Here is a 12,896-nt window from a genome sequence, read left to right on the forward strand (position 1 = left end):
ACTGTATGGCACTGAACAAATACAAGTCCATATCTCATCGCTGAACATTAATAGTGGAAATTGAGTTACTGGTTGAAGGGGGAGTGAAATCCTACTCAAGCAGCAACCACAATTCTCATCAGGGTGAAATAGAAGCAATCCCCAAATTAACCACTACTTAATCCACTAGCATCTTGGCACTAAAGTAGTAAGGCTTAACATGGAGGCAATTTGTAAAGTATTGGGATAGAGGCCCCCTACCCATCTTGAAAACAAGGAGATACTTCCAGTAGCAAGTGTGCCCTATCTTGGCTACTGGCACCAGTTCCATCACCCGTTTGCCAACAGTGAGGCGACCTCTTGCTGCAGAATACAAGCATGATCCTCAAATGCGGCTGTGAAGGAAGGTGGGATCGAGAACGAGAGTCCTGAAATCAAAGTCATAGCCCCTGCACACAATTTGCAAAGCCCAGTGGCCCTTAGTGATGTTCTGGCATTGTTCAAAGTCACAGCACACTCTTCCCCTGTATCCTGATGATGATTGGGTTGCTGAACAGGCAGAGAACGCTCAAGTCTTTGAAAGGACATGCCCCTGAAGTAACCCTGGAGTTTACAATACTGTGGATGGAATAGTTGTGTCAGGGAAGCAGAGGTCAATATTCGCACTATAGCCCATCCTTATTAACAGAGCTCTGTGCAGAATCTGACATCAAAAAGGAGGATGCCATCAAAGGGCATGTCTATTAGAAATAATTGGACATCCCCTAACATCCAGTGGTACATATACAGGTGTGACAGCAGATGGTGACTGAGGAAGCAGCTCGATCGGGTCTAGATCAGAGTGCATATTCGCTTTGCTGCATCATGTCCATGAAGTACCACTCCTGCAAAATCCTGAAGGAGGTCAAGAAAATTAGGAACAAATACTCACCAAGCATGGGAATATTGGGCCAAAAGAACAGTCTCAGTTGAATGTAGAACCAGGATCCCTGCAAAAAAGACCTCTTATCCATGTCTTCAATCCTTTCAGCTCTCTATCCGATAGGGAGGTAGGAAAAAAATCATAATTTTGTTTGGAAAATGAGGTTGTCTACACCATTAAGCTCTGAGGAGAAGGGTCTGTCATCAAGAATTTCAGATCCCCAGAGCAGGGCAATGACTGTGTGTTTGCCATAAGTTGGCAGGGTATGCCCAGACGCGGGCCCCTTGCTCACTGTTCCACTGGATTCAAGATAGCCTGCTGGAAGAGGGGTGTTACTCGAAAATCGGTCCCAGGATGCTTGTTTCCAGTTCAGGGATTACCTTGCTTGGCAGTTCGGGCTGGGTTCAAACTGGAATGGCATGGGGAGCAAAATAACAATGGATTTAGGCCCAGATCTCTGTAATGGGGTGAATGTATGACATTGTTCTGCATTCTGTCCATCAATTGTTCTTTTTGCAGTGGGGAGACTGCCTCAATGGCTGGAAAAGTCGAAGCTCATTCTGTGGCACCGGCTGTGGAGCTGGCACTAGAGTGATACATATCAAATACAACTCCATGGCAGATTCAGGAGCCGGGTTTGGGGAGTGGAACTGTCAGCTGGATAATCTACCTCTGAAAATACATGAGAGATCAAAATGCCCCTTCTACTAAATTTATGCAACCACCAGGACCACTTTTTGCTCGAAGGAACACGCTTGCTGGACTTACCTGTCAAAGGTGAACCTCAGCATGAACGGACGCAGCCCCCATTAGTCCAAAATGTCCTTCCTTTTTAACTGAACTTCGAGGAGCCGCATTCCACGGTCCAGACATCAGTGGTGTGTGTTATATTTAGGAAATACTAGTAATATTTAAGTAGAGAAATAACATTACAAGAGCAAGTACTGGGTGGCAAGGGTCAGAGACAAGGATGACGTTTGTAACTGAATAATCTTCACAGGACTTCTTGGGCCAGAGAAAAAGGAAAGTGCTCCGAATGTTTTTCCAGGAGGCTCTTAGGGTCAGAGACTAGAAAAAAGTTTCCGAATTGCATGTCTTTCTAAAGCCTTCTAGTTACAACAGAGACAAGAAAGCAAGTACATTGAGACCTGAACCCAGAGGGAAACTTATTCACGGAGTATTTATTATTCATTGTTCTAATACGGCAACATTGGAAACTCGACACTTTGCCAATAAAAGGGAATGACTTCCAAGGCATCACAGCTGGATACAGGATCCACCCGCATTGTGTTAACCACTATCCACACTGAACGTTGTCAAAAAAAGAATCCCTGTTCACCCGAATGAGAGGTTTAATTTATATTTTAATTGTAAAAGTATCTGAATGCACGTGGTCTCATGGTGTAAGATCAAAATGCTGAAACCCGCTTGCTGAGGAGCAAATGGGAGCTCCACAAACGTGCACAATGTATCAAAAAGCATCCACCATCGCCCAACCTCCTGGAAATCAGTCATAAACACAACTGAGAAATCAAATCACACTTTTATTGAAATATTTTGCACCAGTTCATAATTGCAATGCATTGGTGTAAACCATGCAATAACTCCTATGCTCAGCTCTCCAGTAGACCACATTGACAACGTTCTGAAGAACAGGGTGAATAAGGAGTGGCAGGAACCCCAGAGAACACTCAAATGGGACCTAACTGAAAAGCTCTTGGCATCCGAGCTGTACCTGCCTTCCTTTCATGTATCACCCTACATTTGTCGACAGTCCTGCTACTGTTCACATCTATTATTGCTCTGCAAGAATCCTACCTCTAGAATTGTTCCATAGAACACTTATTCTGGCACTTCTCTGGAATGTTTACTACGGTCTAATTTCAGTACTTCTGAAGGAACAGGCAATATGTATCTCTCTGGTTTTTTTTGTATTGGAATCGCATTCTTCTGAATGGCATCTAGTAAAAGGGGACTCTTATTGTATCTGAATCTGTTGGATGTTCGTATGTCACGCGGACAAATCAGTGACCTAACTTTAGAGCATATAAAAACAGTCCTCAATTTGAGGAAGCCAAGGTGGGTTATGCATAGGGGAATTTCAAATATTTTGTATTAAAATGCTTATTTACTGTTTTGGGGCTGTTTTTTCTATAGAACTGCTCCTGTCCAGTGCAAATCGACTTTTTGAACTATTGCAATGTCCGCATACTGTCCCGTCAACACAGATCACAACACTCCAGGACAGAAGGTCCCACCTGCATAACTACGCACCATCAATTCAGGCACAAACGCACACCTCAATCACCCGCAGACAAACAAAAAAGCAGATTATGCTAACATTTGATTTTTCTATCTTGCAACAAGCTCACACCCAGGCTGACTGCACACTGAGCTAATTTAAAGATTTAGCTCATTGACGGCATAGAAAAGCCACAAATCCCCGCTTCGCTGAACAGGGCTATTACACGAAAAATGCAGGTAGAATCTTCTGCATGTACCGCACAAGTGGAGACCCGTTCAGACTAAGACAGAATATAAGGAAGTCAATGGGACAATGTCTCAGTTTTTTTTTTACTTTCTGGGATCTTTTTGTCCTATTCAGAAATCTAGTTCATCAGACTCCGTGTTGCCACCTGACGTTCTGGCATCGTCCGCCTCGTGATCCCAAACAAACCGGTAATTGTCCTCAAGCTGCTGCTGCCGCTTCTTCTCCTTGTGAACCTCTTCTGTTCCATGGATCTGTGGAGGAACACACAACTCTGCTTAGTCAGAGGAACGGAAGATATATGAATAGATCACAACATTCAATAGACAATAAAGGTCTGTTAACTACTTTCAACATTTACCAATTAATTATTTTCTTAACATATATTCAGAAAATGTTAACTCATTTAGATGTTATGTCGTTGCATTTCTTAGAGTCCACTTTTGTGTAATTTGTGGGAAATCACTGACCCGATTATTAGGTACTGAAAGATGACCACAAGTGAAGGTACAAATATTCTGCTTTCCAATTCATCTGTTTGCATTTTTGGATTTCTCAGAAATTATTTTCGATCTTGCAACTTTTAAAAATTTGATGCAATAAAAAAGAGCATTTACACTTTTGCAGAAGTACAAATAAATATATAATAAACTGCATGAGAACAAACACAACACATGGTAAAGGGAATCTCAACTCCATCTTCGATTTTTACTTAAACATCATCTCTTTGCGACCACTCCTCTATATTTCTGTCCTTCTACAAGAATAGTGGTTAAGGATCTTTGAAGTTTTAGCCTAATCCGGCTTCTGTAGGTTTCTAAAGGTGAGATCCTACTTTGGTCAAATATGTTATTCCAGGCAATTCTGGGATGCGTTGACTCGATCCCCTGCATTGTCCATGTCCAGTCTTTGCAATCACTATAGAGTAAAGTACCAATCAAAAACGTTGCAGGCTACTGGTACACCAGTGGTACACAGTTTGAATTGAAAGCATCACTGGCTTAGGATGTCCACCCACCTAGCAGTTGTCTACTGAACAGGGACTACAGGTTTTTAACAGCTATGCCGCCAATGAGTTAGTAATTTTTTTTATCTCCGGCCATCCTTCTTCCTCAGTTTAGTCCAGGCTAAGTGAACTTCCTTTGATAATGTCTCCTTCACTCTAGTTACCATGTAATTTGTGTATTTCTGTTCCATGACAATGTCCAGTTTCGGGGGCATGGCGCCAAAAAGCCTAATCTGCTCCTTTCAAAACTGACTTTTAAGGTATAGCAGTTTATCCCATTTTAATAATACAGAAGAGCAATGTAAGCACTAGTCCTTTCAAGTATAGATGTGTGCAACTCGGTCTATGCTGCTGACCTATCAATATCCGTGAAACCTCGAGGCTGTACAGCAGTACTTCAAATCTTCTTACAGTCAGGCAGATCTTCCCCACATGATGCCCCTCTTGAAGAAGTGAAAACCCAAACCAGTTTTCTTTTTAATCAACATGCCCCTCTGCCAGCCAAACCTAGGTAACCCCGTTCGTCTTCCTGCATTGCACATTACTTTCTTTTGTTCCCCGGCCACCTCCTCCCAGTTCCATTGAAGAACTGTAAATCCTGTTCGGGCATGATTCACACACTGCTCTCATTACTGGTTTGAACATTGGAAGACAATGGAGAAGCGGCAGGATATCAACACCAGTAAAGGTCCGCTGTGGTCAACCTTCCAAAGGCCTAATCCATACCCTCTAACCCTCCTTACTCTCCTGCATATGGGCATTGAGCAGCGGTATGAGGGAGGCAGAGGCTGCGGAAGACTGAAAGCAACAAGCTTTCATCCCTTCCTGACACTGGAGCCATGGGGGGATGGAGGGGAGAATTCCCTCAGCGCCCCAGCCTCCCTCTGCTCTACCCAATGAAGAAGAGCAGTTCGGCAGATCAGACGGAGAACCAGGGACTGACATCAGCCTACGTTCATGCTCCTGCTGTCCATGTTTGACAGTTACGGCCTTGGCTCTGGACACAGCAGTAATTGCTAAACGTACACAGCACGTGCTATGGCACTAAGTTAGGCTGTGGGGGTTTTAAAACCTATACTCCCAGAAGGGTTTTTCTTTTTTAATGAGAACACTCAACCCTCATGGAGTGGAATGTTCTAACAGCCTTAACCCCTTCGGTGCTGATGACGGCTCCCGGCCGTCATGAGTCACGGTGGGCGTGTGCTGATGACGGCCGGGAGCCGTCATGACTACGCCCGCGATCGGAATGTCCAGCACCGGCGCGGAATTCCAGGCGCGGCCAAGGTGTTAAAGCCCTCTTGAGCGTACTATACTAGCCGTTACACTCCCAGCCTCTTGTTATAGGCTTTCGTCTCTGGCTCAGGTCTATAACTCTGGAGTGGGTCTTCAATGCCCAGTATGGCCTGCTACAACGGGATACAGGACTATATTAGAGCAGTGGAATGTTGAGCGCTCCAATGAACAAAATAAAAGTGGCTCAGTCCCAATAATGTCTTGTATAGGCCTTCGGCTCCAACATTCCAATATTTGTCTTTTTCTTCATTTTTTATTTACAACATTCTGCCCTCAGATCGTGGAATGCTCTAAAAACCGTACAGTCCTTCAGCATCCGGCTATACAGGTTGTTAAAGGCCCTCTCCCTTATTTAGGCATGAGCTACAGGCCAGGGCCTGTGAACTTGTTTTCAGAGTCTTTAACAATCATGATAACATTGGAATATTGAGAGCTGCAGTCTCCATTGAAAACAATGATGCAGCAGCGAACTATAAAAGCTGGTATAGGCCTCATGCTCAACATTTCAATGTCCTAATCCATAGTTTCTGCCTTGCTCTTTCCCTGCCTCTTCAGAATATGAAGCTTAGGCAGAGGAAAGAGAAAGAGGCAGAGCCTGTGTAGCAGAGCACATAGCAAGCTTTCCCCACTTGAGGGCGTGTGTGGAAAAATACTGGGTCGTGTTTGCTAGAGGTGTTTTTTGACATATGGGAGCTCCCATTGTGACTGTGGGACATCCATAGGAAAATAGTTTCCCTGGTATATTGTACGTAACTCTTAGGATAAGGTTTGCTGATGACGTGGCAGAGGGGCACTAATAATGAATTGTTGGGCTTGGCACACTGGAGGTAGAAATTAGGGCAAGTATTTAGTCCCCCCCATTTAAAAAAAGAACACCAGTCACCAATGTTGAGCAAATGTGGAAAGGAGCAAAAAGGGCAGTGTACAGGGGAGGGAGTACCGTACAAATGCAGACAGTTCTTAATTTGACCTGGTGGTTGCTGGTGAAGCCTACTGGCACTCATTCTTGGGGGGACAGGCCCTTATTTTTCCTGATCTGACATTTGGTACGAGTATGAGGGAGAAAATCACACAAAGGGAAAAACAGCAGGAAAAAGAGAAATATAGAAAAAACATCACAAAGGAGAAAGCAGAAGCCTGCAAGAGTGCGATAAAAGGGGAAGGGAGTGTGAGGTATTGCATTAAGAAGTTATGAGGTGAATTGAAGACTATGCAGCCTTAGCATTCGGCTTGCTGGCATTGACTAGCCCCATCAGCAGCAGGCTCCTGAGCGGAGCTTTGGGCACTGGCAATCAATCTTTAACAACTAAAGCACTGAGTGCAAAGCTTTGGCAATGAAATAATACAATTGTCCAATCTTAAAATTGTTACAACGGTTTACCAGTGAAGTCCTTGATACAGGAGGAGTAATGACCAGAGCCTGTACAACAATCAGGCGCTATTATGGGCATGCCTCTTGGGCGCAGGGTCAAACGAGGTGCCACACAGTGTTCTTGATCACTATGCATATTTTTAACTGCCTGATTCTCCGCACATTTATAAAGCTTTGCTTTATACGTTGATTGGAGATGAATGGTCGATGAAAGCTCTGTATGCAGATTTCTTTTGCAATGCATTTACTTTGAATGGGCGAAGCAGATGCAGGGGACACTAAACAACAGCTTCCTGATTAAACATGCTACACGTTTCGGCACCCAGGGGTATACTCCCAACCCAGCCCTGTGTCATCACCCCTGACAGCAAAAAAAGTGCAGAGCAGCGCTGGCTGCACACCATGTCATTCAAACACCGTGACTTCACCTGCTCCAAATACAGTGAATGTATACCGGTCTTGGGAGCACTCAATTTAGTGGCTCACCCACACCTCTTATGGGAAAGGGGTCCTTTCCTTTCTCATTTTATTTGATTTCTTACTTGATGAGCAGCAGATACGAGTCGGTCTGTGTGCTGCTGAATCGATTCTACCTTCCGACAGGTAGCTGCTGCCCTGGATAGTGGCGGTGCTGCTGCAAGCCTTTAAAGTAACAATATATTTGAGATCTATGCTCTGAATGGAAACTCTTCTTCCTGAGCTGAAGACACTTTCTCAGGCTGTAAGGCACCCCCTGAGGATGATTCAATTGTGGGCTGGCAGCAGAGGCAGAGTCAAACAAGGGTCAGGTCAGGGAGGCCACACCCCCTGCCACAGTCCCTCCCCTGCCTCTCTTGTTAACTTATTTTCATTCTAGGGGCCTGGTCTAAATGGAAAGTTTGAACATGTGCAATCACAAATGTGCATGAGTGTCAGTCTGCAGCCACCCCCCTCCCTCTCCCCTCTGCTCACAGAGATTAGTGCCCTCCCAGCCGCACTCACAGAGAGCAACCTGGTGTGCTGATCCTGAGCATATTAGGAATGTGGAAGGAGGAACTGACCGAAAGCATAACCTGTAATGTTTGGTGGGGCCACAGTAAAATATAGGCTGGAACCTGTAATGTTTGGTGGGGCCACAGTAAAATATAGGCTGGTCTGGCACCGCTGGGCCCCCAGTAGCCACGGCCCTGTCCCTCCTTCCGTAGCTCACAGACGTTGCGTTGTGTCACAGTAGCCTTGGAAGGAGGAAGGGGTGACATCTGCTCAACTCCCCTCTTCCTCGGCTTTCTCAAATGAGGAAAGTTTAGCAGAGAGCAAGGAGCAAAGGGCTGACTGCTGCATTAACTTTCACAGCTCTTGCTGTGTGTGCAAGCACCAGTAACAGCCAGGCACACACATTACAAGCTGTGAAATCTCTAAAGTCTCTGTGGTGTGAGGGTTTATAATCCCCCTGCCTCTCCTAGGTGGCTTTTATTCTAATTCGAGTGCTCTGACCTCATGGCCCACAATGTTCTAATAGCCTTACAGTTCACCATAGTGGGTTACACCACCCATTAAAGGCCCAATTCCTGGTTATAACGCTGGAATGGGCTTACATTTCTGGAATAGCCCACTATAGTATACCTCTCTGCAGTAGGCCAAAGTGCTGTAGGTACAGCAATCCACTGCAGATGATCCAGGTCCATGGCTTTTATAAATTGATAAAGGAATATGATTACATTTCATGGACTAACAATGATACTATTGACTTTTTCCAACTGGATTCTGCACACTTACAAAAGACAATGGAAACATTATAAGGGAAAACGTGAGAGTCTACAAGGAGGGACGGTGCACTGGATTGGGAGCAGACAGTCACTGTTGGAATGGAGGCCCCAGACAGCCCGCTTCCAGCGAGGCTCCAGACAGTAAGGCAGAGCTCTGAGACTTCGGGGTAACATTTAACTCAAAGTTGCCATTCACTACTGGACTCGTTTGAGGTCTTGATTCCAATAACCCCAGAGATAAAGCTGTCATATTTTACTGAAGGTTCACGCAAAGTGATTTACTCCGGATGGAGTTTCAGAACCCAACATGTGCCATATTCCCCCATATGACTCCACACAGATTAAGAATGTCTCACCACAAACATTCACCTGTCAAGAAGGATTAGGGAACTGGCAGACCACACCCTGGATTTATCAAGAGCTGCCCGGGACTGTGTGGGAAGACTTGCAAAAGGATATGCATTAGAAGGAATGTTAGTGACACAGGTTCTTTCAGGCAACGTTTGAACAGCAGAGTAGTGTTTGTTAGGTGTGAACAAGGCGGTACTAACTAATGGCAGTCCAATAAAACTGATTGGATAGTCTGGCAGAAAAGCATGCCCTCTCTGCCAGAAACAAATACTAATCCCAGGGATCCCAACAACGGTTATAAAAGATTATCGTGACAATCTCACCTCTGTGTGAAGATGTAATTATGTCAACCTCTGAAATACACTCTTTGGTCACTCAATGCCATTATTTGTGTTTAGATAACTCACAAAACATTTAAATATATTTTGTGAAATGTCTTTTTATTTTGTTTTCCGTTACAACCATATAATTATTCAAACATTAACAATAGTTGTAGAGAGGACAATTACACACCTTCCGAAGCTGTAGAAAACCAAGAGGAAAAATTCAGTACAATCTTGACAAATTTCTACGAAACATTAAAGCCTTGAGGAGGCTTTTTTTTGGCCAGAGCATAGCACCTTTTGATGCAGAGGACGACCCATTGTGAGATAGTCCTCTTCTGCACCGCACAACCGTACTTTGATCCAAAGTACCTCATGAAGAGTTGGTCGTGCTCCCGGAACGCTTTAGCAGTCAAGGTAGAACGATGCGCTCTTTTTGGGTCTAGACGTGGAGATGCTCCCTCTTTTGAGGGGTGTTGAGGAGCATAAAAAGTTGGTGAGGTGACTGATTGCCCCACGTGGAATGGTGTTACCACTTTCGTTAAGAGGCCCTAGTGCGAAGCACCACCTTACCAGGGAAGAAGGTCAGGTAAAGAGCCTTGGATGACCGAGCCTGCAATTCGCTTGCGTTCCTGGCAGAAGTTATTGTCACTAAAAAGGCTGTTTTGATGGTACTCAGCTGGAGGGGGCAGTTGTGCAAAGGTTCGGATGGAGCACACATCAGGACGGTGAGAACGAAATTAAGGTCCCACTGAGGCATGAAGAATGGGGCAGGTGGGAACTTATGTACAAGCCCCCTAAGAAATCTATTTATAATAGGGGATTTAAATAAAGAGGGTTGGTCTGGCAGCTTCAAGAAAAGACAAGGCTGAAAGGTACCCTTTAAGAGTGCACTGAGCAGAGTCTTGACGGGCAAGGGTCAAAATAAAGAAAAGAAGGACTTGAGGAGCAAAAAGAGGATCCATAGACTGTTGTGTACAATATTTTACAAATGTTTTTCACTGTCAGGGATACACGGTCTTGGCAGAGTGACAATTGGCTGTCAAAATAACATTACAGACTTCAGGAGGAAAGTTGAAGAATGCTATCAAATGACACGCTCAGTTTCTGAGCAAGAAGGTGTAGAGTTGACAGGTGCGGGTGGACAATCCTCCCCCGCTTCTGCAACAAAAGATTCTCCCGAAGGGGCAGCCTGATTGGAGGATCGATGCACAGTTGGAGAAGCTCAGGATACCAGACCCTCCGTGCCCAGTCAGAGCCACAAGAATGACTTGCGCCTGGTCGCTCCTGATCTCCTTGAGCACTCTGGACAGGAGCGATATTAGCGGAAAGGTGTATAGTAGTCCTGAGTACCACTCGAGACGAAAAGCGTCACAGAGGAAGTGCTGCCTTGGGAACTCTAGCGTGCAAAACTGCTGACACTGTGCTTTTTGGCGGAGGCAAACAGATCTAACCAAGGTTCTCCCCATTTTTGAAAGAGACCAAGAGCCACCTCTGGATGGAGACGCCACTTGAGATCTGCCAAGTATCAACATCTGAATGTGTCCACCCTGGCATTCAGAGAACCTGCCAGATGTTCCAGCCATGTCCAGAGACGTTGGGCCTCTTGACAAAGGGTTCATGACCCCACCCCGCCCAGTTTGTTGCAGTACCACATGGCGGTTGTGTGTCCGTGGACACATGAACCAGCGTTTCCTTAATGGAAGGAAGAAAAGCTTTCAATGCCAAGCAAATTGCTCGGAGCTCCAACAAGCTGATGTGGAGTCTGGAGTCTGCTGGAGACCAGAATCCTCTGATCTCCCCCTCTCCCAGATGGCTGCCCCATCCCAGGAGTGACGCATCTGTCACTACTGTGTGATCTGGTTGGTGGAGGAGAGGGGGTCTGCCTCTGACCCAATTGCGGTTGGTCAACCACCACTACAGGTTCTGTGCGGTTCCCTCCGAGATATGGACCATGTTGGAGAGATTCCCCATATGCTGCGCCCACCGTAACTTCAGGTCCCACTGCAAAGCACGCATATGCCATGTGTTTCTAGCAGGATGCAGAAGGCCATGAGGTCCAGCAGCCTAAGAGTCAGTCTCACCGAAATCCAGGATAGAGGATTAAACATTAGTATTATAGTTTGATTATCCTGGCCTTGCCGCACGGGGATAGGCCCGAAACTGCACTGTGTCTGGAACAGCTCAGACGAAAGGGAGCATCTGAGAGGGAGTAAGGTGTGACTTTGGCACGTTGATAGAGAGCCCCAGCAACAGACTGGGGCGAGCTCACCTTCAACAGCAAGTCGTTGAGATAGGGCAAGACTGGCACCACTGATCTGTGCAGATTAGCTGCGACCACCGCCATCACCTTGGTAAACACCTGAGGGGTGCTGCTAAGGCAGAAGGGGAGCACTGTGAACTGAAAGTCCTGGTGGCCTACCGTGAACAGCAGGTAATACCGATGAGCAGGTAGGAAGGGAATGTGAAAATAGGCCTCCTGCAAATTCAACGCTACCATGAAGTCTTCGGGGTCCTGGCACACAAGACCTGAGCCAGAGTGAGCATCTTGAACTTTTCCTTTTTGAGGAAGTAGTTGAGGATTTGAAGATCAACGATAAGACAAATACCCTTGTACTTTTTCAGGGCCAGAGACTAGCGCGAATAGCAACCACAGCCTACTTCTGACAACGCACCCCTCGGTATGGCTCCCTTGGCCAAGAGAGCCCTGACTTTCTCCTGAAGCAAGCTCTGGTGGTCCTCCATCAGCTAGTTGTAAGTTGGAGGCATGGAGGGAGGTGTAGTCTTGAAGGGGAGGGAGTAGTCTCTTCGAACGATCTGAAGAACTCACCTGTCCGAAGTGATGTGTTGGCGGAGGTGATTGCTGATTCTGCCACCAATTGGTCGCTCATGACCTTAAAGGACTGGACTAGGAAAATTTGAAGGCTGCAGGGGGAGGAGAGGACGGACCCGATCTCTGGCGGCCTGACCCACGGGGTCAGATGGAGCTGTGCCCATGGCCGTCCAGAGGTTGCTAAACTTGTGCAGTCTAGTGGCTGGGGTATGGCTGGCACGGCTGAAAGCCACTTCTGTGGCCATGAAAGGGGAGAAAGGCAGATGGGGGATGGGTGACCACTGGGAGGCCCAAGTACTTGGCCGTAGCCGTGAGTCCTTAAAGCACTTCAGGACCATGCCTGCCTTGTCTCCAAAGATACGTGTGCCATCAAAGGGCATGTCCATAAGGGAAGCCTAGACATCCTGGCGTCAAACAACCACAGTCGATGACAACGCCCTGCCCAGCGAGCCTGTCGTGTCAAGCCCTCAACGAAGGGTGAACTTTGCCGCATCTCTTCCATCTAATACTGCCAGGTAGAGAATGGCCCGGGCCTCCTCCGGGACCTGCGGCAGCACCTGTGCAACTGTTTTCCACAAGGAGTG

The 12,896-nt window shown here is 46.2% G+C and overlaps 1 protein-coding gene across 4 annotated transcripts in view; it reads right to left on the reverse strand.

Annotated features, from left to right (window-relative positions):
* Nucleotides 1-2,425: 2,425 nt before the first annotated feature.
* The window catches only part of OS9 (OS9 endoplasmic reticulum lectin), a 270,743-nt gene continuing 260,272 nt past the window's right edge, over nucleotides 2,426-12,896 (reverse strand). For all 4 annotated transcript variants that reach the window (XM_078688942.1, XM_078688944.1, XM_078688941.1 and 1 more), the window contains one exon: nucleotides 2,426-3,643. In XM_078688942.1, the coding sequence (XP_078545068.1) occupies nucleotides 3,503-3,643 (141 nt within the window). In that variant the 3' untranslated portion in view covers nucleotides 2,426-3,502. The remainder of the gene's footprint in view (nucleotides 3,644-12,896) is intronic.

This window comes from Lissotriton helveticus, chromosome 1_1, assembly GCF_964261635.1.
Source record: "Lissotriton helveticus chromosome 1_1, aLisHel1.1, whole genome shotgun sequence".
Lineage (NCBI taxonomy): Eukaryota > Metazoa > Chordata > Amphibia > Caudata > Salamandridae > Lissotriton > Lissotriton helveticus.